This window comes from Pseudophryne corroboree, chromosome 4 (genome assembly GCF_028390025.1).
Source record: "Pseudophryne corroboree isolate aPseCor3 chromosome 4, aPseCor3.hap2, whole genome shotgun sequence".
Lineage (NCBI taxonomy): Eukaryota > Metazoa > Chordata > Amphibia > Anura > Myobatrachidae > Pseudophryne > Pseudophryne corroboree.
The window spans coordinates 886,523,783-886,550,983 of NC_086447.1; the positions used below are offsets into that span (position 1 = coordinate 886,523,783).

General features: G+C 49.2%; 1 protein-coding gene across 1 annotated transcript in view; it reads right to left on the reverse strand.

Moving 5' to 3' along the window:
- Positions 1–27,201, reverse strand: part of LOC134910615 (uncharacterized protein DDB_G0273453/DDB_G0273565-like) — a 139,689-nt gene that overhangs the window by 71,321 nt on the left and 41,167 nt on the right. Inside the window, exon 5 of the mRNA XM_063918869.1 lies at positions 24,522–24,599. Within this exon, the coding sequence (XP_063774939.1) occupies positions 24,522–24,599 (78 nt within the window). The remainder of the gene's footprint in view (positions 1–24,521; positions 24,600–27,201) is intronic.

The following is a 27,201-nucleotide window of genomic DNA, read 5'->3' on the forward strand; positions in this document are numbered from 1 at the left end:
CAGGCTGCAGTGCGTATACATGAGGTGACCGAGGAAATGCTGAGGCTGACTCAGAGAGATACTGGAGCTTTTTCCCTGGGTCGGTGTGCCGCTGTTTGGGGATGCCTTAGTTCAGTCAATCTCGGCGGATACTGCTGATAAATCTAACTTGGTGAGTTAGATTCCCTCACAATGGTTGGTGACGCATTCTTTTGTGGGATGCAGTCGCTTTAACTAGTTCGATGCCATTCTTTTTTCTTTCCTTTCTGTGCAGATGGAGGGTGGAAAGGTAAGTGTTCTGCTGCCTTGTTAGTTTCGCAGAAGCGGATGTCGTTTTCTGTTTCTCACACATCCACCACATGGTGCTGAGTCTACCTACCTGCTTGTCTACTACTTTTCAGTTAGTCCGGGAATAGTCCAGGACCCGTGAGTTAATTGTAGAATCCAGAGGGGGACTTTCTGGAGTTACAGATGTCTCCCCTCACTGTTTTTCTAATAGATCTTACCGTTTCCCCTATGGAAGGGGAGGTAATACGCGATGCCATATCAGAGGTGCGTCAGGTTCAAGGCCTTGTCCTCCTGTCCTGGTTATAAAAAAAAAGTTTGCGTGCGTTGTTTTACGCATTCAGATTACCTGGAGGGATAGCCAGGATGGTCTTTGCCATTTCACTGGAGTGATGGTAGTATGATGCTTTTCTTTAAATAGAAAGATCCATTGTTATTCGGTAATGAGATGTTCGCCTGATTTGAGGCGAGGTCTAGTAACAAGTGGTGCAAATTGTTGTTTCTCTCTGACTGTTCTTCAACACAGGGAAGGGCTTTTGTTCCCAACGACGCAGATGTCGGAGGTGGTATCAGAGTAGATACTGAACGGTTGAGGTTCTGTGCTTTCCTGTGGAAAGAGGTCTGAGGATCCTGAGTCGGATCAGATTTGCAGTGACAATACATCTGTATGTTCCATTGATGAAGAAGTTGGGTGCGGCCTAAGAGGCCTTTTCGGTGAGCAGGTCAGATGCCAGAGTGGTTTTCACGGGACCTGTTGGGAATGTGGTCCGGGTCTCACCGGCACATGCACTGGAATATACTTCTAACGGCTAGTATATCGCTCCTGTGATGTCTGCTCAGTTCTCACCTCCTAGAGGGATGAAGGTTCGGGATTCACGATTAGATTCTGGTGTACATGTGTGCAGATCTCCGAGGCTGGGGAGCAGTCCTTGCATGGGAAGTATTTACAGAGGAAAAGGTCAAGTTGCGAAGCTGGTCTACAATAAGCTTTCTTGAAGTAAGAGCTATTTTCAACAAACATATTCTTCGTGATCTGCCCGTGTTAATTCTGTCGGATGACTTGGCAGCAGTGGCGTAAGTAAGCCGCTAGGGCGGAACAAGGAGCAAAGCGGCAATGGCAGAAGCTGAAATAGTTTTCTGCTGGGTGGTAAGACTGGTAACCGTTATATTAGCAGTCTTAGTTCCGGACGTAAACGATGGAGAAATAGATTTCCTCTGCAGACGCGCTCTCCATCCGGGAGAAATACTGTCGTCATGGAGACGTTTTTACAGAAGTGACTAGTCTTCGAGGAGTGCCTCAGTTGGGCATGTGGGCGTCTCGCCTCAACGAGGGACTTCAGGAATATGGTTCCAGGTTAAGGGACACTCAAGCTATAGCAGTGGACGGCCTCGTGAAACCTTGGGGGTTTTCAGTCTGTCTATGTGTCCCCTCCGCTTTCACTCTACTGAAGGTGATAAAAGTAAGAGGAACAGAGGTTCCGGTGATACTCATTGTTCCGGTCTAGCCAAGGAGGGCTTGGTATCCAGTTCTTCAAGATTTATTCATAGAAGATCCCTGGCCTCTTCCTCTATGGGAGGAACTGTTATAGCAAGATCAGAGCGTGTATCAGGACTTATCGCGGCTGCGTTTGACGGCGTAGCGGTTGAACGCCATATCCTAGTCCGATCGGGTATTCCCAGTGAGGTCATTTCCACACTTCTTCAGGCTAAAAAAGAAGTTACGGCGAAGCCTTAACACCGTGTTTGGCGTGAATATGTGTCTTGGTGTAAATCTAAGCAGCTTCCTACGGCAGACTTTCAGCTGAGTCGTTCTTCTCCGTTCTTTGCAAGCAGGTGTGGATGCAGGCCTACAGTTAGGCTCCGTTTCAGGGCAGTTTTGGCCTTGTATTTTTTTTTAGAAAAAAAAAAAAAGAATTGGCCACCTTTCCGGAAGTTCAGACTTTCGTGAAAGGAGTACTGCTCATTCAACCTCCATTTGTGCCCCATTGGCACAGTGGGCTCTTGACGTGGTGTTGCGTTGCTTGTGTCTCACTGATTGGAACCTTTATTAAAGGTTGTGTTAAACGTTCTCTCTTGGAGAGTGGTCATACTTTTGCCTTTTAGGCGTCCGCAAGGCGGTTGTCGGAAGTAGCGGCTTTGTCTCACAAGAGCCCCTGTTTGATCTTCCAAGTGGATAGAATTGAGAACTCGGATAGTAGTTCTGCCAAAAAGGGTTTCGGGGTTTATCAAAAACCTGCCTTTTTCGATGGCTGTGGTAGCTTCAGCATTGGCTGATTCAATCTCTCTTGATGTAGTCAGGGCTGTGAAGATTTATGTCGCCAATTGGGCTCAGTTTGGGGAAACAGAGCCTCTGTTTGTCCGGTATGCTCCCAGCGTGCTTGGGCGCCTGCGTATCTGCGGTCTGTTACACGCTGGATCTGTGATACGATTCGGTGTGCTAGTTCTACGACTGGGTTGCCGTTACCGAAGTCGGGGGAGACCCATTCTACCAGGAAGATGGGTTATTTTTGGGCGGATGCCCAAGTTGTCTCGGCGGGTTAACTTTGCCGAGCGGTTACTTGGTCGGGTTTCAAACATCTTGGCACAGCTCTACAAGTTTGATACCCTGGTTGATGGGGACCTCATGTTTGCTCAATCGGTGCTGCAGAGTCGTTCGCACTCTCCCGCCCGTTCTGTAGCTTTGGTATAGACCCCATGGTTCTTTTGGAGTCCCCAGCATCCTCTAGGACGTAAGAGAAAATAGGATTTTAGTACCTACCGGTAAATCCTTTTCTCCTAGTCCGTAGAGGATGCTGGGCGCCCGTCCCAGTGCGGACTGTGTCTGCAGTTATAGATTTTGATTGCACTTTGTGGTGTTTCTTCTCTGTCATGCTATCGCTGACGTTGTTCATGCCATGGCATGTGGTTTTTTATTGTTGGTAGGCTGACACACAGGTTGTGTTACATATTCTCTCAGCATATGGCTGTATGGTTTTCGTACCGTGGGCTGGTATTCTGTTGAAGGCCATGTCTTGTGGTATGTTCGTGGTGTGAGCTGGTATAACACTCACTGTATTTAAATTATAAATTCTTTCCTCGAAATGTCCGTCTCTCCTGGGCACAGTTTTCTAGCTGGGGTCTGGAGGGGGGGCATAGAGGGAGGAGCCAGTTCACACCCAGTTTAAGTCTTTATAGTGTGCCCAAGCTCGTGCAGATCCGTCTATACCCCATGGTCCTTTTGGAGTTCCCAGCATCCTCTACGGACTAGGAGAAAAGGATTTACCGGTAGGTACTAAAATCCTATTTTACCCTGCACAGAAACAATATAACCCACCCAAATCTAACTCTCTCTGCACATGTTATATCTGCCTCCCCTGCAGTGCACATGGTTTTGCCCAACTGCTAACAAATTTGCTGCTGCGATCAACTATGAATTACCCCCCATGTGCACTGCAGGGGGGGGGGGGCAGATGTAACATGTGCAGAGAGAGTTAGATTTGGGTGGGTTATATTGTTGCTGTGCAGGGTAAATACTGGCTGCTTTATTTTTACACTGCAATTTAGATTCCAGTTTGAACACACCCCACCCAAATCTAACTCTCTCTGCACATGTTACATCTGCCCCACCTGCAGTACACATGGATTTGCCCATTAGAGGAAAATTTTATTTCTTTTACGTCCTAGAGGATGCTGGGGTCCACATTAGTACCATGAGGTATAGACGGGTCCACTAGGAGCCATTGGCACTTTAAGAGTTTGAGAGTGTGGGCTGGCTCCTCCCTCTATGCCCCTCCTACCAGACTCAGTTTAGAAAATGTGCCCGGAGGAGCCGGTCACAGCTAGGGGAGCTCTACAGAGCGTCTCTGGTAAAAGTTTCTTTTTAGAGTTTATTATTTTATAGGGAGGCATCTGGCAACAGCCTCCCTGCTTCGTGGGACTAAGGGGGGGAGTAGTGTCCGCCCTGCGGGGTCTAAGCCACTATCTCCGCTGACAGGACACTGAGCTCCTGAGGGGATCGAAGCGGGGAGCCGGTGTGAAGATGGCGGCAACAGGGTATGGAGTGCAGTACTAACTGCGCTCCGGGGCTCAGCGGTACATAGTGCGGCGCTGTGAGGGGCGCCCTGAGCCAGCACCTACACCCTACACTGACCACCAAGCCTGTCAGGGTCCCAGGATCGCTGCCAGCATGATTCCTCAGGTCAGTATAATCTCCAGTAGAGCGGGAAGACAGCGCCATTAAGGGGGCGGAGCTTCTCCTCAGAGCGGAGCCCAGCAGCGTTCAGCGCCATTTTCCTGCCTGCAGAAATGCTGTCAGTGAAGAGCAGTCCCTCCATATCAACTCCAGCTATCTCTTACGGTACCAGGGGGTTGTAGAACGGGGGGGGGAGGCTGTGTACAGACTGTGTAACCTATTAAGGTACACAGTCAGCACTGGTTGGGGTCTGCCTATACCTGGAAAGCTCTGTGTGTGGGTTGGCTCCAATCTCTGTGTCTCTCTTGGGGGGTGAAACTCTGTCTATCCTTGTGTGTGTGTGTGTGTGTGGTGTCTGTGGTCTCCATTTAGCTATGTCCAGGGACTCTGTGTCATATGCTGCAGAGGATATATCCTCTCAGGATGATCTCATTCCATGTAATCAGGATTGCACTGTTTAGCGCAGATACCAGCAAGGGAGCCTGAATGGTTATCCTCTATCAAATCTATGATTTCTCAGATTTCTACTATGGTTGCACAGAATGAATCTGCAACTCAACAGAACACTATGGCAGTTTGGTCTGGTTCTATTACCTCAGGGCCCCCCTCAGTAGGTTCCCACAAATGTGCTCTTGCCCAGATTATGCAAGATGACACGGATACCGATTCTGACACTGCAGACAGTGATGGGGATGTGCTCAGGGGGGGGGCGCATCTCTTGCTAAAGGGGTGCAGTTGATGATAGAGGCTATAAGGGATGTGTTGAATATTGCAGATACAACACCTGAGCAGGTTGAGGAGGCTTACTTCACTGACAATAAGAAAGCCTCGCTAACCTTCCCTGCGTCCAAGGAATTAAATGCGATTTCTCCAACGTCCTAAGTGGATGCTGGGGACTCCGTAAGGACCATGGGGATTAGCGGCTCCGCAGGAGACTGGGCACAACTATAAAGAAAGCTTTTAGACTACTGGTGTGCACTGGCTCCTCCCACTAAGACCCTCCTCCAGACCTCAGTTAGATTCTTGTGCCCGGCCGAGCTGGATGCACACTAGGGGCTCTCCTGAGCACCTAGAAAGAAAGTATATTTAGGTTTTTTATTTTCAGTGAGATCTGCTGGCAACAGACTCACTGCAGCGAGGGACTAAGGGGAGAAGAAGCGAACCTACCTAACAGGTGGTAGTTTGGGCTTCTTAGGCTACTGGACACCATTAGCTCCAGAGGGATCGACCGCAGGACCCGACCTTGGTGTTCGTTCCCGGAGCCGCGCCGCCGTCCCCCTTACAGAGCCAGAAGCACGAAGAAGGTCCGGAAAATCGGCGGCAGAAGACTTCAGTCTTCACCAAGGTAGCGCACAGCACTGCAGCTGTGCGCCATTGCTCCTCATGTACACCTCATACTTCGGTCACTGATGGGTGCAGGGCGCTGGGGGGGGGCGCCCTGAGGGCAATAAATAACACCTTGGCTGGCAAAATATACATCATATATAGTCCCAGAGGCTATATAGATGTAAAATTACCCCTGCCAGTATCACAGAAAAAGCGGGAGAAAGTCCGCCGAAAAGGGGGTGGGGCTTCTCCCTCAGCACACTGGCGCCATTTTTCCCTCACAGTTCCGCTGGAAGGAAGCTCCCTGGCTCTCCCCTGCAGTCTGAGAATACTACAGAAGGGTAAAAAAGAGAGGGGGGGGGGCCACTAAATTTAGGCGCTGTATAGATATATATATGTAATATATATAAAAAAGCAGCTATAGGGAAAACACTCATTGATAGTGGGATCCCAGTGTTATATAGCGCTCTGGTGTGTGCTGGCATACTCTCTCTCTGTCTCCCCAAAGGGCTTTGTGGGGTCCTGTCCTCTGTCAGAGCATTCCCTGTGTGTTTGCGGTGTGTCGGTACGGCTGTGTCGACATGTTTGATGAGGAGGCTTATGTGGAGGCGGAGCAGATGCCTGTAAATGTGATGTCACCCCCTGCGGGGTCGACACCTGAGTGGATGGTGCTGTGGAAGGAGTTACGTGATAGTGTCGACTCCTTACATAAAAGGTTTGACGACATACCTAATGTGGGACAGCCGGCTTCTCAGCCTGTGCCTGCCCAGGCGTCTCAAAAGCCATCAGGGGCTCTAAAACGCCCGCTATCTCAGATGGTTGACACAGATGTCGACACGGATACTGACTCCAGTGTCGACGACGAAGAGACTAATGTAACTTCCAGTAGGGCCACACGTTACATGATTGAGGCAATGAAAAATGTGTTGCACATTTCTGATGTTACCCCCGGTACCACAAAAAAGGGTATAATGTTTGGAGAGAAAAAACTACCAGTAGCTTTTCCTCCATCTGAAGAGTTAAATGAAGTGTGTGAAGAAGCGTGGGCTTCCCCTGATAAAAAGATGGTAATTTCTAAGAGGTTACTAATGGCGTACCCTTTCCCGCCAGAGGATAGGTCACGCTGGGAAACATCCCCTAGGGTGGATAAAGCGCTCACACGCTTGTCAAAGAAGGTGGCACTACCGTCTCCGGATACGGCCGCCCTGAAGGAATCTGCTGATAGAAAGCAGGAGGCTATCCTGAAATCTATATATACACACACAGGTGTGATACTGAGTCCGGCTATAGCTTCAGCCTGGATGTGCAGCGCTGCTGCTGCGTGGTCAGATTCCCTGTCAGAAAATATAGATACCCTAGACAGGGACACTATTTTGCTAAACGTAGAGCATATAAAAGACGCACTTTTATACATGAGGGATGCACAGAGGGATATTTGCCGGCTGGCATCCAAAATTAGTGCAATGTCCATTTCTGCCAGGAGAGGGTTATGGACTCGGCAGTGGACAGGTGATGCAGATTCCAAACGACACATGGAAGTTCTGCCTTATAAGGGTGAGGAATTGTTCGGGGATGGTCTCTCGGACCTCGTTTCCACAGCAACAGCTGGGAAGTCTACATTTTTGCCCCATGTTCCCTCACAACCAAAGAAAGCACCGTATTATCAGGTACAGTCCTTTCGGCCCAATAGGGGCAAGCGGGTTAAAGGCGCGTCCTTTCTGCCCAGAGGCAGAGGTAGAGGGAAAAAGCTGCAGCATACAGCCAGTTCCCAGGAGCAAAAGTCCTCCCCCGCTTCCTCTAAGTCCACAGCATGACGCTGGGGCTCCACAGGCGGAGCCAGGTACGGTGGGGGCCCGTCTCAAGCATTTCAGCAATCAGTGGGCTCGCTCACGGGTGGATCCCTGGATCCTTCAAATAGTATCTCAGGGGTACAAACTGGAATTCGAGACGTCTCCCCCCCGCCGTTTCCTCAAATCTGCCTTGCCAACCACTCCCTCAGGCAGGGAGGCAGTGTTACAGGCAATTCAAAAGCTGTATTCACAACAAGTGATAGTAAAGGTGCCCCTACTTCAACAAGGAAGGGGTTACTATTCCACAATGTTTGTGGTACCGAAACCGGACGGTTCGGTGAGACCCATTTTAAATTTGAAATCCTTGAACACATATCAAAAAATTCAAGTTCAAGATGGAATCGCTCAGGGCGGTTATTGCAAGCCTGGACGAGGGAGATTACATGGTATCGCTGGACATCAAGGATGCTTACCTACATGTCCCCATTTACCATCCTCACCAGGAGTACCTCAGGTTTGTGGTACAAGATTGTCATTACCAATTCCAGACGTTGCCGTTCGGTCTCTCCACGGCTCCGAGGGTCTTTACCAAGGTAATGGCGGAAATGATGATACTCCTTCGAAGGAAGGGAGTTTTAATTAGAGATGAGCGCCGGAAATTTTTCGGGTTTTGGTTTTGGGTTCGGTTCCGCGGCCGTGTTTTGGGTTCGACCGCGTTTTGGCAAAACCTCACCGAATTTTTTTTGTCGGATTCGGGTGTGTTTTGGATTCGGGTGTTTTTTTCCAAAAAACCTAAAAAACAGCTTAAATCATAGAATTTGGGGGTCATTTTGATCCCAAAGTATTATTAACCTCAAAAACCATAATTTCCACTCATTTTCAGTCTATTCTGAATACCTCACACCTCACAATATTATTTTTAGTCCTAAAATTTGCACCAAGGTCGCTGGATGACTAAGCTAAGCGACCCTAGTGGCCGACACAAACACCTGGCCCATCTAGGAGTGGCACTGCAGTGTCACGCAGGATGGCCCTTCCAAAAAACACTCCCCAAACAGCACATGACGCAAAGAAAAAAAGAGGCGCAATGAGGTAGCTGTGTGAGTAAGATAAGCGACCCTAGTGGCCGACACAAACACCAGGCCCATCTAGGAGTGGCACTGCAGTGTCACGCAGGATGGCCCTTCCAAAAAACACTCCCCAAACAGCACATGACGCAAAGAAAAAAAGAGGCGCAATGAGGTAGCTGTGTGAGTAAGATAAGCGACCCTAGTGGCCGACACAAACACCGGGCCCATCTAGGAGTGGCACTGCAGTGTCACGCAGGATGGCCCTTCCAAAAAACACTCCACAAACAGCACATGACGCAAAGAAAAAAAGAGGCGCAATGAGGTAGCTGTGTGAGTAAGATAAGCGACCCTAGTGGCCGACACAAACACCGGGCCCATCTAGGAGTGGCACTGCAGTGTCACGCAGGATGGCCCTTCCAAAAAACACTCCCCAAACAGCACATGACGCAAAGAAAAAAAGAGGCGCAATGAGGTAGCTGTGTGAGTAAGATAAGCGACCCTAGTGGCCGACACAAACACCGGGCCCATCTAGGAGTGGCACTGCAGTGTCACGCAGGATGGCCCTTCCAAAAAACACTCCCCAAACAGCACATGACGCAAAGAAAAAAAGAGGCGCAATGAGGTAGCTGTGTGAGTAAGATAAGCGACCCTAGTGGCCGACACAAACACCGGGCCCATCTAGGAGTGGCACTGCAGTGTCACGCAGGATGGCCCTTCCAAAAAACACTCCCCAAACAGCACATGACGCAAAGAAAAAAAGAGGCGCAATGAGGTAGCTGTGTGAGTAAGATAAGCGACCCTAGTGGCCGACACAAACACCGGGCCCATCTAGGAGTGGCACTGCAGTGTCACGCAGGATGGCCCTTCCAAAAAACACTCCCCAAACAGCACATGACGCAAAGAAAAAAAGAGGCGCAATGAGGTAGCTGTGTGAGTAAGATAAGCGACCCTAGTGGCCGACACAAACACCGGGCCCATCTAGGAGTGGCACTGCAGTGTCACGCAGGATGGCCCTTCCAAAAAACACTCCCCAAACAGCACATGACGCAAAGAAAAAAAGAGGCGCAATGAGGTAGCTGTGTGAGTAAGATAAGCGACCCTAGTGGCCGACACAAACACCGGGCCCATCTAGGAGTGGCACTGCAGTGTCACGCAGGATGGCCCTTCCAAAAAACACTCCACAAACAGCACACGACGCAAAGAAAAATTAAAGAAAAAAGAGGTGCAAGATGGAATTGTCCTTGGGCCCTCCCACCCACCCTTATGTTGTATAAACAGGACATGCACACTTTAACCAACCCATCATTTCAGTGACAGGGTCTGCCACACGACTGTGACTGAAATGACGGGATGGTTTGGACCCCCACCAAAAAAGAAGCAATTAATCTCTCCTTGCACAAACTGGCTCTACAGAGGCAAGATGTCCACCTCATCATCATCCTCCGATATATCACCGTGTACATCCCCCTCCTCACAGATTATCAATTCGTCCCCACTGGAATCCACCATCTCAGCTCCCTGTGTACTTTGTGGAGGCAATTGCTGCTGGTCAATGTCTCCACGGAGGAATTGATTATAATTCATTTTAATGAACATCATCTTCTCCACATTTTCTGGATGTAACCTCGTACGCCGATTGCTGACAAGGTGAGCGGCGGCACTAAACACTCTTTCGGAGTACACACTTGTGGGAGGGCAACTTAGGTAGAATAAAGCCAGTTTGTGCAAGGGCCTCCAAATTGCCTCTTTTTCCTGCCAGTATAAGTACGGACTGTGTGACGTGCCTACTTGGATGCGGTCACTCATATAATCCTCCACCATTCTTTCAATGGTGAGAGAATCATATGCAGTGACAGTAGACGACATGTCCGTAATCGTTGTCATGTCCTTCAGTCCGGACCAGATGTCAGCATCAGCAGTCGCTTCAGACTGCCCTGCATCACCGCCAGCGGGTGGGCTCGGAATTCTGAGCCTTTTCCTCGCACCCCCAGTTGCGGGAGAATGTGAAGGAGGAGATGTTGACAGGTCGCGTTCCGCTTGACTTGACAATTTTCTCACCAGCAGGTCTTTCAACCCCAGCAGACTTGTGTCTGCCGGAAAGAGAGATCCAAGGTAGGCTTTAAATCTAGGATCGAGCACGGTGGCCAAAATGTAGTGCTCTGATTTCAACAGATTGACCACCCGTGAATCCTTGTTAAGCGAATTAAGGGCTCCATCCACAAGTCCCACATGCCTAGCAGAATCGCTCCGTGTTAGCTCCTCCTTCAATGTCTCCAGCTTCTTCTGCAAAAGCCTGATGAGGGGAATGACCTGACTCAGGCTGGCAGTGTCTGAACTGACTTCACGTGTGGCAAGTTCAAAGGGCAGCAGAACCTTGCACAACGTTGAAATCATTCTCCACTGCGCTTGAGACAGGTGCATTCCACCTCCTATATCGTGCTCAATTGTATAGGCTTGAATGGCCTTTTGCTGCTCCTCCAACCTCTGAAGCATATAGAGGGTTGAATTCCACCTCGTTACCACTTCTTGCTTCAGATGATGGCAGGGCAGGTTCAGTAGTTTTTGGTGGTGCTCCAGTCTTCTGTACGTGGTGCCTGTACGCCGAAAGTGTCCCGCAATTCTTCTGGCCACCGACAGCATCTCTTGCACGCCCCTGACGTTTTTAAAAAAATTCTGCACCACCAAATTCAAGGTATGTGCAAAACATGGGACGTGCTGGAATTTGCCCATATTTAATGCACACACAATATTGCTGGCGTTGTCCGATGCCACAAATCCACAGGAGAGTCCAATTGGGGTAAGCCATTCCGCGATGATCTTCCTCAGTTGCCGTAAGAGGTTTTCAGCTGTGTGCGTATTCTGGAAACCGGTGATACAAAGCGTAGCCTGCCTAGGAAAGAGTTGGCGTTTGCGAGATGCTGCTACTGGTGCCGCCGCTGCTGTTCTTGCGGCGGGAGTCCATACATCTACCCAGTGGGCTGTCACAGTCATATAGTCCTGACCCTGCCCTGCTCCACTTGTCCACATGTCCGTGGTTAAGTGGACATTGGGTACAGCTGCATTTTTTAGGACACTGGTGACTCTTTTTCTGAGGTCTGTGTACATTTTCGGTATCGCCTGCCTAGAGAAATGGTACCTAGATGGTATTTGGTACCGGGGACACAGTACCTCCAACAAGTCTCTAGTTGGCTCTGCAGTATTGATGGATTCCGGAACCACGTTTCTCACCACCCAGGATGCCAAGGCCTCAGTTATCCGCTTTGCAGTAGGATGACTGCTGTGATATTTCATCTTCCTCGCAAAGGACTGTTGGACAGTCAATTGCTTGGTGGAAGTAGTAAAAGTGGTCTTACGACTTCCCCTCTGGGATGACCATCGACTCCCAGCAGCAACAACAGCAGCGCCAGCAGCAGTAGGCGTTACACGCAAGGATGCATCGGAGGAATCCCAGGCAGGAGAGGAATCGTCAGAATTGCCAGTGACATGGCCTGCAGGACTATTGGCATTCCTGGGGAAGGAGGAAATTGACACTGAGGGAGTTGGTGGGGTGGTTTGCGTGAGCTTGGTTACAAGAGGAAGGTATTTACTGGTCAGTGGACTGCTTCCGCTGTCACCCAAAGTTTTTGAACTTGTCACTGACTTATTATGAATGCGCTGCAGGTGACGTATAAGGGAGGATGTTCCGAGGTGGTTAACGTCCTTACCCCTACTTATTACAGCTTGACAAAGGCAACACACGGCTTGACACCTGTTGTCCGCATTTCTGTTGAAATACTTCCACACCGAAGAGCTGATTTTTTTGGTATTTTCACCAGGCATGTCAGTGGCCATATTCCTCCCACGGACAACAGGTGTCTCCCCGGGTGCCTGACTTAAACAAACCACCTCACCATCAGAATCCTCCTGGTCAATTTTCTCCCCAGCGCCAGCAACACCCATATCCTCCTCATCCTGGTGTACTTCAACACTGACATCTTCAATCTGACTATCAGGAACTGGACTGCGGGTGCTCCTTCCAGCACTTGCAGGGGGCGTGCAAATGGTGGAAGGCGCATGCTCTTCACGTCCAGTGTTGGGAAGGTCAGGCATCGCAACCGACACAATTGGAGTCGGACTCTCCTTGTGGATTTGGGATTTCGAAGAACGCACAGTTCTTTGCGGTGCTACTGCTTTTGCCAGCTTGAGTCTTTTCATTTTTCTAGCGAGAGGCTGAGTGCTTCCATCCTCATGTGAAGCTGAACCACTAGCCATGAACATAGGCCAGGGCCTCAGCCGTTCCTTGCCACTCCGTGTGGTAAATGGCATATTGGCAAGTTTACGCTTCTCCTCCGACAATTTTATTTTAGGTTTTGGAGTCCTTTTTTTACTGATATTTGGTGTTTTGGATTTGACATGCTCTGTACTATGACATTGGGCATCGGCCTTGGCAGACGACGTTGCTGGCATTTCATCGTCTCGGCCATGACTAGTGGCAGCAGCTTCAGCACGAGGTGGAAGTGGATCTTGATCTTTCCCTAATTTTGGAACCTCAACATTTTTGTTCTCCATATTTTAATAGGCACAACTAAAAGGCACCTCAGGTAAACAATGGAGATGGATGGATACTAGTATACTTATGGATGGACTGCCGAGTGCCGACACAGAGGTAGCTACAGCCGTGGACTACCGTACTGTGTCTGCTGCTAATATAGACTGGATGATAATGATATGAAATCAATATATATATGTATATATAATATCACTAGTACTGCAGCCGGACAGGTAGATATATATTTATTAGGTAATGATGACTGATGACGGACCTGCTGGACACTGTCAGCTCAGCAGCACCGCAGACTGCTACAGTAAGCTACTATAGTAGTATGTATCAAGAAGAAAGAAAAAAAAAAAACCACGGGTAGGTGGTATACAATTATGGATGGACTGCCGAGTGCCGACACAGAGGTAGCTACAGCCGTGGACTACCGTACTGTGTCTGCTGCTAATATAGACTGGATGATAATGATATGAAATCAATATATATATGTATATATAATATCACTAGTACTGCAGCCGGACAGGTAGATATATATTTATTAGGTAATGATGACTGATGACGGACCTGCTGGACACTGTCAGCTCAGCAGCACCGCAGACTGCTACAGTAAGCTACTATAGTAGTATGTATCAAGAAGAAAGAAAAAAAAAAACCACGGGTAGGTGGTATACAATTATGGATGGACTGCCGAGTGCCGACACAGAGGTAGCTACAGCCGTGGACTAACGTACTGTGTCTGCTGCTAATATAGACTGGATGATAATGATATGAAATTAATATATATATGTATATATAATATCACTAGTACTGCAGCCGGACAGGTAGATATATATTTATTAGGTAATGATGACTGATGACGGACCTGCTGGACACTGTCAGCTCAGCAGCACCGCAGACTGCTACAGTAAGCTACTATAGTAGTATGTATCAAGAAGAAAGAAAAAAAAAAAACCACGGGTAGGTGGTATACAATTATGGATGGACTGCCGAGTGCCGACACAGAGGTAGCTACAGCCGTGGACTAACGTACTGTGTCTGCTGCTAATATAGACTGGATGATAATGATATGAAATCAATATATATATGTATATATAATATCACTAGTACTGCAGCCGGACAGGTAGATATATATTTATTAGGTAATGATGACTGATGACGGACCTGCTGGACACTGTCAGCTCAGCAGCACCGCAGACTGCTACAGTAAGCTACTATAGTAGTATGTATCAAGAAGAAAGAAAAAAAAAAAACCACGGGTAGGTGGTATACAATTATGGATGGACTGCCGAGTGCCGACACAGAGGTAGCTACAGCCGTGGACTAACGTACTGTGTCTGCTGCTAATATAGACTGGATGATAATGATATGAAATCAATATATATATGTATATATAATATCACTAGTACTGCAGCCGGACAGGTATATATATTTATTATGTAATGACTGATGACGGACCTGCTGGACACTGTCAGCTCAGCAGCACCGCAGACTGCTACAGTAAGCTACTATAGTAGTATGTATAAAGAAGAAAGAAAAAAAGAAAAAACACGGGTAGGTGGTATACAGTTATAATATTATATATATATTAATTATATACAATTATATATATATATATATATTAATTAAACTGGTGGTGATTATTAAACTGGTGGTCAGGTCACTGGTCACACTATCAGCAACTTGCAAGTAGTACTCCTAAGCATACAATCACAATATATATTATACTGGTGTGGCACTCTGGCAGCAAAAGTGTGCACTGTACGTTATATGTAGTATGTACTCCTGAGTCCTGCTCTCAGACTCTAACTGCTCCCCACTGTCAGTGTCTCCCCCACAAGTCAGATAATACAATACAGTCACACTATCTATCACTTCACTTCAGCAAGTACTAGTAGTAGTAGTACTCCTCCTAATGCTCCCCAAAATTACTACTGTGTCTCTCTCTAGTGAGACTGTCTCACTCTCTTCTCGAATCTCTATAAACGGAGAGGACGCCAGCCACGTCCTCTCCCTATGAATCTCAATGCACGTGTGAAAAATGGCGGCGACGCGCGGCTCCTTATATAGAATCCGAGCCTCGCGAGAATCCGACAGCGTGATGATGACGTTCGGGCGCGCTCGGGTTAACCGAGCAAGGCGGGAAGATCCGAGTCGCTCGGACCCGTGTAAAAAAACATGAAGTTCGGGCGGGTTCGGATTCCGAGGAACCGAACCCGCTCATCTCTAGTTTTAATTATCCCGTACTTGGACGATCTCCTGATAAAGGCGAGGTCCAGAGAGCAGTTGTTGGTAGGGGTAGCACTATCTCGGGAAGTGCTACAACAGCACGGCTGGATTCTAAACATTCCAAAGTCACAGCTGGTCCCTACGACACGCCTGCTGTTCCTAGGGATGGTTCTGGACACAGAACAGAGAAAAGTGTTTCTCCCGGAGGAGAAGGCCAAGGAGCTGTCATCTCTAGTCAGAGGCCTCCTAAAACCAAAACAGGTGTCGGTGCATCACTGCACGCGGATCCTGGGAAAAATGGTAGCTTCCTATGAAGCGATTCCATTCGGCAGGTTTCATGCAAGAACCTTTCAGTGGGACCTGTTGGACAAGTGGTCCGGATCGCATCTTCAGATGCATCGTCTGATAACCCTGTCTCCAAGGACAAGGGTGTCTCTGCTGTGGTGGCTGCAGAGTGCTCATCTTCAAGAGGGCCGCAGATTCGGCATACAGGACTGGGTCCTGGTGACCACGGATGCCAGCCTTCGAGGCTGGGGAGCAGTCACACAGGGAAGAAACTTCCAAGGACTATGGTCAAGTCAGGAGACTTCCCTGCACATAAATATTCTGGAACTAAGGGCCATTTACAATGCCCTAAGTCAGGCAAAACCCCTGCTTCAAAACCAGCCGGTACTGATCCAGTCAGACAACATCACGGCGGTCGCCCATGTAAATCGACAGGGCGGCACGAGAAGCAGGACGGCGATGGCAGAAGCCACAAGGATTCTCCGATGGGCGGAAAATCACGTGTTGGCACTGTCAGCAGTGTTCATTCCGGGAGTGGACAACTGGGAAGCAGACTTCCTCAGCAGGCACGACCTCCACCCGGGAGAGTGGGGACTTCATCCAGAAGTCTTTCAAATGATTGTAAACCAGTGTGAAAAACCACAGGTGGACATGATGGCGTCCCGCCTAAACAAAAAGCTAGGAAAATATTGCACCTGGTCAAGAGACCCGCAGGCGATAGCTGTGGGGACGCTCTGGTAACACCGTGGGTGTACCGATCGGTTTATGTGTTCCCTCCTCTTCCTCTCATACCAAAGGTACCGAGGATAATAAGGAGAAGAGGAGTAAGAACTATACTCATTGTTCCGGATTGGCCAAGAAGAGCGTGGTATCCGGAACTTCAGGAAATGATGTCAGAGGACCCATGGCCTCTACCGCTCAGACAGGACCTGCTGCAGCAGGGGCCCTGTCTGTTCCAAGACTTACCGCGGCTGCGTTTGACGGCATGGCGGTTGAACACCGGATCCTGAAGGAAAAGGGCATTCCGGAGGAAGTCATTCCTACGCTGATAAAAGCTAGGAAAGAAGTAACCGCGAACCATTATCACCGCATATGGCGAAAATATGTTGCGTGGTGTGAGGCCAGGAAGGCCCCAACGAAGGAATTTCAGCTGGGCCGGTTCCTGCACTTCCTACAGTCAGGGGTGACTATGGGCCTTAAATTGGGTTCCATTAAGGTCCAGATTTCGGCTCTATCGATTTTCTTCCAGAGAGAATTGGCTTCACTACCTGAAGTTCAGACTTTTGTTAAGGGAGTGCTGCATATTCAGCCCCCTTTTGTGCCTCCAGTGGCACCTTGGGATCTCAACGTGGTGTTGGATTTCCTAAAGTCACATTGGTTTGAGCCACTGAAAACCGTGGATTTAAAATATCTCACGTGGAAAGTGGTCATGTTGTTGGCCTTGGCTTCGGCCAGGCGTGTTTCAGAATTGGCGGCTTTGTCATTTAAAAGCCCTTATCTGATCTTCCATATGGATAGGGCAGAATTGAGGACTCGTCCCCAGTTTCTCCCCAAAGTGGTATCAGCTTTTCATCCTAACCAACCTATCGTGGTGCCTGCGGCTACGAATGACTTGGAGGCTTCCAAGTTGTTGGATGTAGTCAGGGCCCTAAAAATGTATGTTTCCAGGACAGCTGGAGTCAGGAAGACTGACTCGCTCTTTATCCTGTATGCGCCCTACAAGCTGGGTGCACCTGCTTCTAAGCAGACTATTGCTCGCTGGATCTGTAGTACGATTCAGCTTGCACATTCTGCGGCTGGACTGCCGCATCCTAAATCAGTGAAAGCCCATTCCACAAGGAAAGTGGGCTCTTCTTGGGCGGCTGCCCGAGGGGTCTCGGCTCTTCAACTTTGCCGAGCTGCTACTTGGTCAGGGGTAAACACGTTTGCTAAATTCTACAAATTTGATACCCTGGCTGAGGAGGACCTTGAGTTCTCTCATTCGGTGCTGCAGAGTCATCCGCACTCTCCCGCCCGTTTGGGAGCTTTGGTATAATCCCCATGGTCCTTACGGAGTCCCCAGCATCCACTTAGGACGAAAGAGAAAATAAGAATTTACTCACCGGTAATTCTATTTCTCATAGTCCGTAGTGGATGCTGGGCGCCCATCCCAAGTGCGGATTGTCTGCAATACTTATATATAGTTATTGCTTAACTAAAGGGTTATTGTTGAGCCATCTGTTGAGAGGCTCAGTTGTTATCATGCTGTTAACTGGGTATTGTATCACGAGTTATACGGTGTGATTGGTGTGGCTGGTATGAGTCTTACCCGGGATTCAAAATCCTTCCTAATTGTGTCAGCTCTTCCGGGCACAGTATCCTAACTGAGGTCTGGAAGAGGGTCTTAGTGGGAGGAGCCAGTGCACACCAGTAGTCTAAAAGCTTTCTTTATAGTTGTGCCCAGTCTCCTGCGGAGCCGCTAATCCCCATGGTCCTTACGGAGTCCCCAGCATCCACTACGGACTATGAGAAATAGAATTACCGGTGAGTAAATTCTTATTTTTTGAGAAAGCATGGGAACACCCGGAGAAAAAATTCCAGATCCCTAGAAAGGTTCTGGTTGCTTTCCCCTTCCCTGAGGAGGATAGGAAAAGATGGGAAAACCCACCCATAGTGGACGCGTCTGTATCCAGACTCTCAAAAAAGGTGGTTTTACCTGTTCCAGTATCTATCGCCTTAAAGGAGCCGCTGAACGCAAAATTGATACAACGCTCAAATCCATATATACGGCTTCAGGGGCGAGTCTACGTCCCACTATTGCCTGTGCATGGATTTCCAAAGCTACAGTAAAGTGGTTAGTACAGTAAAGTGGTACAGTGTACAGTAAAGTTACTTGAGGATTTGGATACAATGGATAAAAGTGATGTTGAATTGTTTTTCGTAACAATCAGGATTCTGCAGGATTTATGGTGGAATCCATGAAAGACCTGGGTTCAATGGCTGCAGGGATATCTTCCATGTCTGTCTCAGCTCGTAGGGGACTTTGGCTGTGCCAGTGGTCTGCCGACGTGGAATCCAGGAGAGGTGTGGAGACCCTACCCTACACAGGTCAGGCTCTATTTGGGGAAGCGTTGGATGCGTGGACTTCCACGGCTACAGCGGGTAAGTCACCTTTTCTTCCCTCAGCTGCACCTGCTACGAAGAAACCTTTTTCTTCAGCTGCATCACAGTCCTTTCGGGTTGCTAAAACAAGAAAGGCCAAACCGTCCAACACCTTCTTTAGAGGAGGTCGACCAAAATCCAAGAAACCTCCTGCTGCGGGTTCCCAGGAACAGAAGCCTGCTTCAGGTATGCCAAAGTCCTCCGCATGACGGTGGACCGCGCGGCCTGGAGGTAGGGCCGGTGGGGGAGAGACTCAGACATTTCAGTCACGTCTGGGTGTCGTCCGGCCTGGATACCTGGGTACAAGATATTGTGTCCCGGGGTACCAACTGGAATTTGAAGATCTCCCTCCTTACTGGTTCTTCAAATCAGGCTTGCCAGCTTTGCCGGCAGACAGGGCTACCCTACAGGGAGCCATCCAGAAGTTGGTGGAGGCACAGGTTATTGTACCAGTTCCTCCCCAGATGCAAAACAAGGGTTACTATTCGAACCTTTTCGTGGTACCGAAACCGGAAGGTTCGGTCAGGCCCATTCTGAACTTAAAATCATTAAACCCCTTTCTGAGGGAGTTCAAGTTCAAAATGGAGTCTCTAAGGGCGGTGATATCAGGTCTGGAGGAGGGGGAATTCCTGGTATCCCTGGATATCAAGGATGCGTACCTCCACATTCCGATTTGGCCGCCGCATCAAGCTTATCTCCGATTCCCACTGGTGGACTGTCATTTTCAATTCCAGGCCCTGCCATTCGGCCACTCCACAGCACCGAGGGTATTCACCAAGGTGATGGCGGAAATGATGGTTCTCCTCCGCAGACAGGGGGTGAACATAATTCCATATCTGGACGATCTGCTGTTAAAAGCATCGTCCAAGGAGAAGCTGTTACAGTCCATATCTCTCACGACCCAGCTTCTCAGGGAACATGGTTGGATCCTGAATCTTCCAAAATCACATTTGGAACCAACCAGGAGGTTGTCATTTCTGAGAATGATCCTCGATACGGAAGTGCAGAGAGTGTTTCTTCCAGAGGAAAAAGCGTTGGTGATACAAACAATGGTCCGGGATGTTCTGAAGCCAGCCCGGGTGTCGGTTCTAAGCAGATAATCTCTCGCTGGATCAGGTTCACTATCCAGCATGCGTATTCTACAGCAGGATTGCCGTGTCCTACGTCTGTTAAGGCCCACTCTACTCGTAAGGTGGGTTCTTCCTGGGCGGCTGCCCGGGGTGTCTCGGCTTTACAGCTTTGCCGAGCGGCTACTTGGTCTGGGTCGAACACGTTTGCAAAGTTCTACAAGTTCGATACCTTGGCCGCTGAGGGTCTGAAGTTTGGTCAATTAGTTCTGCAGGAGCCTCCGCGCTCTCCCTCCCGTTCTGTGAGCTTTGGTACATCCCCATGGTACTAATGTGGACCCCAGCATCCTCTAGGACGTTAGAGAAAATAGGATTTTAATTGCCTACCGGTAAATCCTTTTCTCGTAGTCCGTAGAGGATACTGGGCGCCCGCCCGCCCAGCGCTTCGTGATCCTGCAGTGATTACTTAGTTCAGTACTGCTTAGTTCTTGGTGAAGTACTGTTTTGTTACTTGGTAAGTAATATGGGTGGTCATTCCGAGTTGATCGCTCGCTGCAGATTTTCGCAGTACAGCGATCAGGCTAAAATCGGCATTTCTGCGCATGCGCATTGGCCGCAGTGCGCACGCGCAAAGTACTTTCACATAAAACTATGCAGTTTTACACAAGCCAGAGCGGCGCTTTTCAGTCGCACTGCTGATCGGGGAGTGATTGATAGGAAAGGGGCGTTTCTGGGAGGTAACTGAGCGTTTTCTGGGAGTGTGCTAAAAATGCAGGCGTGTCAGTTGAAAACGCAGACGTGCCTGGAGAAACGGGGGAGTGGCTGGCCGAACGCAGGGCGTGTTTGTGACATCAAAGCAGGAACTAAACTGACTGAGGTGATCGCAAGATAGGAGTAGGTCTGGAGCTACTCAGAAACTGCAGGAAAAGATTTACGAGCAGTTCTGCTAATCTTTCGTTCGCACTTCTGCTAAGCTAAGATACACTCCCAGGGGGTGGCGGCCTAGCGTGTGCACTGCTGCTAAAAGCAGCTAGCGAGTGATCAACTCGGAATGAGGGCCATTGTTCAGCCGTTGCTGATGTTTCAAGCTAGTTAGCTTGGTTTGCCTTGTGTGTGAGCTGGTATGAATCTCGCCACTATCTGTGTATAATCCTTCTCTCGAAGTTGTCCGTCTCCTCAGGCACAGTTTCTAGACTGAGTCTGGTAGGAGGGGCATAGAGGGAGGAGCCAGCCCACACTCTCAAACTCTTAAAGTGCCAATGGCTCCTAGTGGACCCGTCTATACCCCATGGTACTAATGTGGACCCCAGCATCCTCTACGGACTACGAGAAAAGGATTTACCGGTAGGTAATTATCCTATTTTTGACATCAACCTTGAATTAGGCCCACTCTGCTGTTTATTGCATAAATATGTGCTTATGTGTGTATGTGTCTAGAGATAGATCGATAGATATCTTTGCCATCAGGTAGGTGGTGAGATGGGTAAGTCCACCTGCCCTGAGGAGGCACCGTACAGCGATATAGAGACGCAAAAATAAAATTATGTCTTAGACCCCCCAACCAAGAAGGTTGTGGCTCCCCTGGTTGTGACACATTCTTGGGCTCCAGTAATCATGCTGGCTATTCTCTGATGTGATGGCTCTGCTTCTCAGAGTTATGGTGTGTTTTTTACACACGGTCAGATAAATCTGTAAGATCTTGACTATATAGTCAAAATCTTCTGAAAAGTTAGTGCATATCTCACGGGGCCCCCATACACTAGGGCAGTGATTTTCAACCTTTTTTTACTCGCAGCACACCGAACAATGGGGGTCATTCCGAGTTGATCGTAGCTGTGCTAAATTTAGCACAGCTACGATCATTCACACTGACATGCGGGGGGACGCCCAGCACGGGGCTTGTCCACCCCGCATGTCAATGTCGCCCCCCCCCCCCGCAGAAGTGCAAAGGCATCGCACAGCGGCGATGCCTTTGCACTTCCAGAATAGCTCCCGACCAGCGCAGCTTTAGCGTGCTGGCCGGGAGCTACTCCTCGCTCCCCGGCCCGCAGCGGCTGCGTGTGACATCACGCAGCCGCTGCGGCCCGCCCCCCGTTCGGTCCGGCCACACCTGCGTTGGCTGGACGGCGCCTACGAAATGGCGGCCAAACGCCGCCGTTTCGCCCCCTCCCGCCCAGCCTCCGCCTCTGCCTGTCAATCAGGCAGAGGCGATCGCAGCCCTGCCACGGCCTTCGGCCATCTGGCATGCGCCGGCGCACTACGGCGCATGCGCAGTAGAGACCCGTACACTCGGCTGCGACAAACAGCAGCGAGCGAACGGGTAAGAATGACCCCCAATATTTTAAAATTGCCACGGCACACCATCAGTTCCCCACAAAAAAAAAAAAAAAAAACACACATTGGCCCTCATAGTAAAAAAAAATTCACACATGCATTGGCCTACACAGAAAAAACAATCACATTTCTCCCCACATAAATCCTATTGCTCCCCACATGAATTATTCACATTGTTCCCCCCATAAATCCATAAATCCTTATTCTCCCCACATAAATTCTATTGTTCCCCACAGGAGAAATAACATAACAAATATTAGCCCCTACAGGTCAGCTGTCCTCCTCCCTGTCCCTCAGTGGCGGGGGTTGTTCATAGTGGATTGCTGCGAATACTGAGCAGTGTGCGGTCGGGCAGGTGTGGATGTGGGTGGGCAAGGAAAGCTGTGGATGCAGGCGGGAACTGGAAGATGTGTGTGCAGGTGGGTGGGCTGACTGCGTGATGAGAAGCGGCGGCCATGAACTATGATATCACACCGTCGCGTCTTCAAGGCATACGTCACGGCCGGAGCACGACTGATCCTCTAAGAAGAGCCCGGGCCAACAGTTCACTCTGAAGGTGCCACAAGCTGCTCTGGCTCCGCAGCACACTAGTGTGCCACCGCACACTGGTTGAAAAAGCCTGCACTAGGGAGATGTATCTCAGCAATGACTTGCATGCAATTTTCCTGCAATCTGGCTGGGAGCTTCCCGGGAGCCTTGCGATTGCGATTTGCTACTTGAGTGTATTTTTACATGTGCTTTATCTCGTGCAATCTAATTGTATTAAACCTATTTCCATGCAAATGAGATAAATCTAACGTGTAGCACGCGTGATCTGCGATTGCGATGGGAGACGCACGGGAACTCGCATTGCATCGCAATCACACGAAAAGGACATGTAATGTGACACTTTTCATGCAATCCGTCTCAGCAGTTCGTCTCAATTGCATGAAAACAGGCAATATCGCACTAGTGTATGGGGCCCTTAAGGCACCTTGCGATACCGATTCGATCCCGATGTGCACTCCCGTGGGGTCGGTATCGTAAGGCTAGATAGACTGTGCAGGCAAGTCAATCTTGACTATTTGGTGTACTATCTAGTACAAACTATAGTCAAAATTGGCACTTAGGGGGTAATTCAGAGGTGATCGCAGCAGCAAATTTGTTAGCAGTTGGGCAAAACCGAGGGGGTCATTCTGACCCGATCGCATGCTGCAGTTTTTCATTTTTCGCGATCAGGTCAGAACCGCGCATGCCCGTCGCTGCACTACGATCGCCTCTGCCTGATTGACAGGCAGAGGCGGTCGATGGGCAGGAGGGGGCGAAACGGCGGAGTAGCTCCCGGCCAGCACGCTGCAGGGGGGGGCGGCGGCACTGACATGCGGGGCGGACTAGCCCTGTGCTGGGCGTCCCCCCTCATGTTAGTGTGAATGATTGTAGCTGTGCTAAACTACGATCAACTCGGAATGACCCCCCCATGTGCACTGCAGGAAGGGCAGATATAACGTGCAGAGAGAGTTAGATTTGGGTGAGTTATTTTGTTTCTGTGCAGGGTAAATCCTGGCTGCTTTATTTTTACACTGCAATTTAGATTTCAGATTGAACAGACCCCACCCAAATCTAACTCTCTCTGCACATGTTACATCTGCCCCACCTGCAGCGCACATGGGGGGGTCATTCCGAGTTGATCACTAGCTAGTTTTAGCAGCCATGCAAACGCTATGCCGCCGCCCACTGGGGAGTGTATTTTAGCTTAGCAGAAGTGTGAACGCATGTGCAGCCGAGCTCTGCAAAAACAGTTTGTGCAGTTTCTGAGTAGCTCTGAACTTACTCAGCGCTTGCAATCACTTCAGCCTATTCCTGTCCGGATTTGACGTCATACACCCGCCCAGCGAGCGCCCAGCCACGCCTGCGTTTTTTCAGACACGCCTGCGTTTTTGCAAACACTCCCAGAAAACGGTCAGTTGGCACCCAGAAACGCCCCCTTCCTGTCAATCTTCTTGCGGCTGTCAGTGCGACTGAAAACTTCGCTACAACCTGTGCACAACCACAACGGGCTTTGTACCCGTACGGCGCGTGTGCGCATTGCGGCCCATACGCATGCGCAGAAATGCCTATTTTTAGCCGATCGCTGCGCTGCGAAAATCGGCAGCTAGCGATCAACTTGGAATGACCCCCATAGACAAAATCTCAAGCACAGATAGTCAAAATTTGTGCTATCTTGGGTCTGGGGGAGTTCAAGGGAAATCGCATAAACAAAATCGGACATAGCCAGGATCTCACCGTGTGTACACACCTTAACCGTGTATATAGAAAGTATGCTCATTTTACCACTGTGACTGTTGTCTGTGTCCCCTGTGCTGTCTTTTTCCTTGTTGCTCTCTTCAAATAGCTCAGAAAAATCCATGTCTGTAATACATATTATACACATTACCACAACCTATTCACATGTATGATCACTATTATCATACCCTCCAGCTGCACCTTTTTGGCAGGTACGGTACCTTTTTTTTATGGTCTGTACTGATTTTTGGCTCTCCAAACTTCCATTGAAAGTATTGGAAAAGGGGTGTGACTACGCCCCCTTCATCCATGGCCACGCCCACTTTTCGAATTTGTACCGATTTTTATGTTTAAAATGTTGTAGGGTATGTATTATGTATCTATTTTATATAGCACCACCATATTGTGCAGTGCTGTACAGAGTATTGAGTTATTCACATCAGTGCCTGTCCTACTTGATTCTATGGGACTGATTCAGACCATCACGGAATGGTGATGTTTTCGCAATACTACAATGTTTTCCAATCTGCACATACACAGAAGCTGCACTGTGCTTGTGCAGATCCTGATCGGTGACCTCGCTCGCAGAGCCCCGAAGCCGCAGCACTGTTTGGGGGCAAAGGCAGGGTGGTACCAGGGAGTGTCCCTGAAAACGGGGGCATGTCATCCTCTTTGTCTGGGTGTGACGAGTTCAGTGGCTGCCGATCATAATAGTCTGCAGTTTCTGTCCATCTACAACAGATAACTCCTTTTACATATTTTCAAATCACCGCTGCGTACAAAGATGCAGCCGCGACGCCATTACCATCATAGGCATGCGCACAGAGGGTGCCTGGTGTGCATAGGCACCCCCTAATGTCCGGCACCCTCCCCCCGCACACATGCCTGCTGCTGCCGCCGATTCCCGTCTCTTGACGCTGAAGGGAGGAGAGCGCTACGCGCGTCTCTCTTGCCCCTCGCTGTTTCCCCATCTCCGGCAGTCATTTAAAATGTCTCTGGCTGTCAGCCAATCAGAGCTCGCGGACCAGCTCTTGATTGGCTGCCGGCCCGTGAACTTTGATTGGCTTATAAGCCGGCGCTATATTTCAAATGGCTACTGGAGACAGGGACCTGTGAAGTGAGGCGCAGGAGAGACTGTGTGGAGTTAGTATATTATCCCATATTTGCATGGGTTTCCTCCCACAGTCCAAATATATAATGGTAGGTAAATTGGCTCCCGACAAAATGAACCCTAATGTGTAGGTGTGTGCATACATGGCCAGACTAAGGGGGTAATTCAGACCTGATCACTAGGCTACTAAAATTGTTGTCCTGCGATCAGATAGGTTGCAGCCCATGGGGAGTGTATATTCGCCGTGCAAGTGTGCGATCGCTTGTGTACGCCAAGCTGCTAAAACACCCTCAGCGGACAGCTGCAAATCCGTTCGCACCTCACTCACCAGTGGCTGGTTTTTACCAGTGTGTGCAGTCTGTGCGCAGCCCAGGACTTACTCCTACAGTGCGATGAGAACGGGCTGATCGGATCCGGAGCTGACATCACACACCCTCCCTGAAAACGCTTGGGAACGCTTACGTTTTCCCTGACACTCCCAGAAAGCGGTCAGTTATCACCCACAAACGGCCTCCTCCTGTCAATCAGCATGCGAATGGCTGTGCGATTAGAATTTTTCGCAACATCCTGTTGCTGACCGGTGATGCCTGTTGTTTTTGCTGACGCGCAAGCGCATTGCGGTGCATACGCAGTTAATTACTGATCGCCCGCTGTGCGAAAACAGCAGCGATCAGGTCTGAATCGGGCCCTAAGTTTCTATGTCTGAATCAGGCCTTATATACTTAATAACCACAAAAATACACTCAACACTGGCGTTTGGGATGCCAGCAATCAAAAGACTGACACTGGCATCCCGATGCTGAGAATTACCCTACCTGAGAACTTACCCTACCCTCTAACCTTAACCCTCCGTTCCCACAGCCTAACACCTCCCCCCCACAGTCTAACCCAAACCCTCCCAGATGGTGCCTAATTCTACCCCCCCCCCCTTGCAGCCTAACCCTAAGCCCCCTCCCCGCAGCCTAACCCTAAGCTCCCCGGTGTTACCTAAACCGAACACCCCCCCCCCCCCCCCCCCAGGCCTAACCTTAGGAGTCCCCTGCATGCTTACGGTAGGGATGTCGGCTTGCTGTATTCTGATGTCGACATTCTGAGTGTTGTCAGGATTCCAGCGCCGGCATTTTTTTCGCTTGTCAGACACCAATGAACCTCTTAGTATGTTTTTGGAGTGCGGGAAGCTGTGTGCTGCACTATGCTGTAAATTGTACTGTTTGGTGCATTTTACCCTAATGTGCTTTGTTCATGTGCATCTATAAGCCCCGTGATCCACGCAGTTCGAACCGAGCTGCAAATTAAAAAAAAGAAAATGTAATACAGGTTGAGTATCCCTTATCCAAAATGCTTGGGACCAGAGGAATTTTGGAAATCGGATTTTTCCGTATTTTGGAATAATTGCATACCATAATGAGATATCATGGTGATGGGACCTAAGTCTAAGCACAGAATGCATTTATGTTTCATATACACCTTATTCACACAGCCTGAAGGTCATTTTAGCCAATATTTTTTAGAACTTTGTGCATTAAACAAAGTGTGTGTACATTCACACAATTCATTTATGTTTCATATGCACCTTATACACACAGCCTGAAGGTCTTCTAATACAATATTTTTAAT